This window comes from Nanorana parkeri, unplaced genomic scaffold (assembly GCF_000935625.1).
Source record: "Nanorana parkeri isolate BGI_ZX_2015 unplaced genomic scaffold, ASM93562v1 scaffold379, whole genome shotgun sequence".
Classification (NCBI taxonomy): Eukaryota; Metazoa; Chordata; class Amphibia; order Anura; family Dicroglossidae; genus Nanorana; species Nanorana parkeri.
The window spans coordinates 837,825-839,997 of NW_017306647.1; the positions used below are offsets into that span (position 1 = coordinate 837,825).

Below are 2,173 nucleotides of genomic sequence, written 5' to 3' on the forward strand. Positions count from 1 at the left end.
GCTTGTATGCGGCCTGCAGGTCTGCCATTCTCCATGGGGGGGGTGGGGGGGGGGCATTGAGAAACCTGGCCTTGGGGGAGCAGAGAGAGTAAATCCGGCCCTGTCTATATGTATAACTTGTCGGAAGCCATGTATTTTCCAAATGCCCTGGAGCTCCTTTTGTGCACGCTGTCTTCAAGCACCACGCCATGCGAGCCCCCATTTACTCTGAGCGTTTAGTTGTGCATTTCCTGATGCGCAACAACTCAACATGAAGAATACCATTATTTTCAATGGTGCCGGTTCACACCTGAGCGTTGTGCTGTCCATTAGACCTCAATGGGATGGTCTGGACACACAATGGTAACACATTTTTTTGCAATTCTCTGCCTAAAAACCGTTTCCTCTTCCCAGTCACTAGCTGTCCATTGGCTAAAACAAAGTATGAGTCGGGGGTTAGGGGTACCTGCTGGATGGACAGGCGGTTGGCAAATGTCTCGACTTGCAGGTCATTTAGGCAATAGGTGGCAGACTCAATGTCGCCTGTTTATTTTAAGGGAATTTTGGGGACGTTGCCATTTAAATAAACCCCCCACCTGTCCTGTATAACCCGCCCCAAAAAATACTGGCCTTCATGCTTGCTTCCAAGTTCTTCCCTATGTAAACATCTTGGCCGAGTCCTGTATCTAGTGTGCTGTCCCATTCATTCCAATGGCTGGTCCATACTCATGGTAGCCTCCATGAGTATGGACCAGCCATTGGAATGAATGGGGCATCCAGTGGAATATGAACCTTCCATAGGAACGGATGGTCCCCGGGCACTGGGTACAGCACCCGATGGGCATTCAGGTAAGGGTTTTACTGTGCTCTGAGTACTGAGAGGGGTGGGGGATAGATTTAAAGGACAACTTCACTAAAGTTGTCATTTAAAGGAAGGGATATTTTGATGAGACTTTTCTGGTTGAGCCATTGTACACCTTCAAGAAAGCCTTCCAAGAGAACCTTGGTGACACCAAAATGAGGCCAGTCAGGAGGAGGAGGCGGAGGAACTGGAACACACAAAGGTGGGCAGTGATACCCCCAGACTCCCAGGTGGACATGAACAGAGCCGGGAATGATGGAGGGGGAGATCTCAGTGTTGCAGCATCCAAGACATATACAGTATCAATCAGTGGTACATTTAACATGATTAGGGTTTGCATACTCTTTATTATAGGACAGGGGTAGCCAAACTTCGGCCCTCCAGATGTGCTGAAACTACCAATCCCATCATGCATCTGCTTCCAGCAGTCATGCCTGTGGCTCTCAGAGTCTTACAATGCCTCATGGGACTTGTAGTTTTACCACAGCTGGAGGGCCACCCCTGTTATAAGATGTCTCATTTCCATCGGGGCCATTCTTATTGCAATGCACAACACCCCTCCTAGCCTGTCCTCTAACTCTTCTCTCTCTCTCTCTCTCTCTCTCTCTCTGCTACAGTTTTGTGAAATGGTGCCACTCCGTTCCCCTCTGCGGACATGACGGGGCGAGGGGATCCCGATCTTCATCAAGACTCCTCCACATTTCCATCGAGACACCAGACAGAGACCTGAAGGAGACCGCCAAGAGTGACAGAGCGAGAGAGAGACCGAAAGAAAGCAGGAGTGCCTGGTGTATCATAGAGAGTGCCTGGTGTATCATAGAGAGTGCCTGGTGTATCATAGAGAGTGCCTGTGTCTCCTCATCTCATGTGATATTTACACCCACACACACCACAGCCGCCATTAAATTTTCGGCCAGTCCGTAAAAAAAGGTGAAAAGACCACTGCCGGTATCCTAATAGAGAGTCAGTGATGATGACTATTGGATACGACACAATCTGGTTACTGTATGTCATCTACGTATCTGCGAATATTTTACGGCGTCCGAAATATTTCTGGGCGTAAAAAAAACAAAAATCTCATCGACTTTGGCAATCGTATCCTTCAGCTGTGAACAAGACCTGTGATTGCTAACGATGACAGGAGATAAAAGCACATTCGCCGCGCCGCGCACCCTTCCTACGGTACTCCCGTTACATTCACCTTCCATGTACATAGACCTTCCATTGTCCTATATTACGTTGCAGAGGTGACCCCTAGTGGCCACAGTGTGTATAGCAGGTGCATGTACTATTATTACTACTCACACCTAGTGGTGGTGCTGCAGAGTATCA

The 2,173-nt window shown here is 48.6% G+C and overlaps 1 protein-coding gene across 2 annotated transcripts in view; it reads left to right on the plus strand.

The window, feature by feature from the left end:
• Positions 1-1,770, plus strand: part of PRRT2 (proline rich transmembrane protein 2) — a 25,429-nt gene extending 23,659 nt beyond the window's left edge. For both annotated transcript variants that reach the window (XM_018559149.1, XM_018559151.1), the window contains 2 exons: positions 1,459-1,643; positions 1,683-1,770. In XM_018559149.1, the coding sequence (XP_018414651.1) occupies positions 1,459-1,466 (8 nt within the window). In that variant the 3' untranslated portion in view covers positions 1,467-1,643; positions 1,683-1,770. The remainder of the gene's footprint in view (positions 1-1,458; positions 1,644-1,682) is intronic.
• The last annotated feature ends 403 nt before the right edge of the window (positions 1,771-2,173 follow it).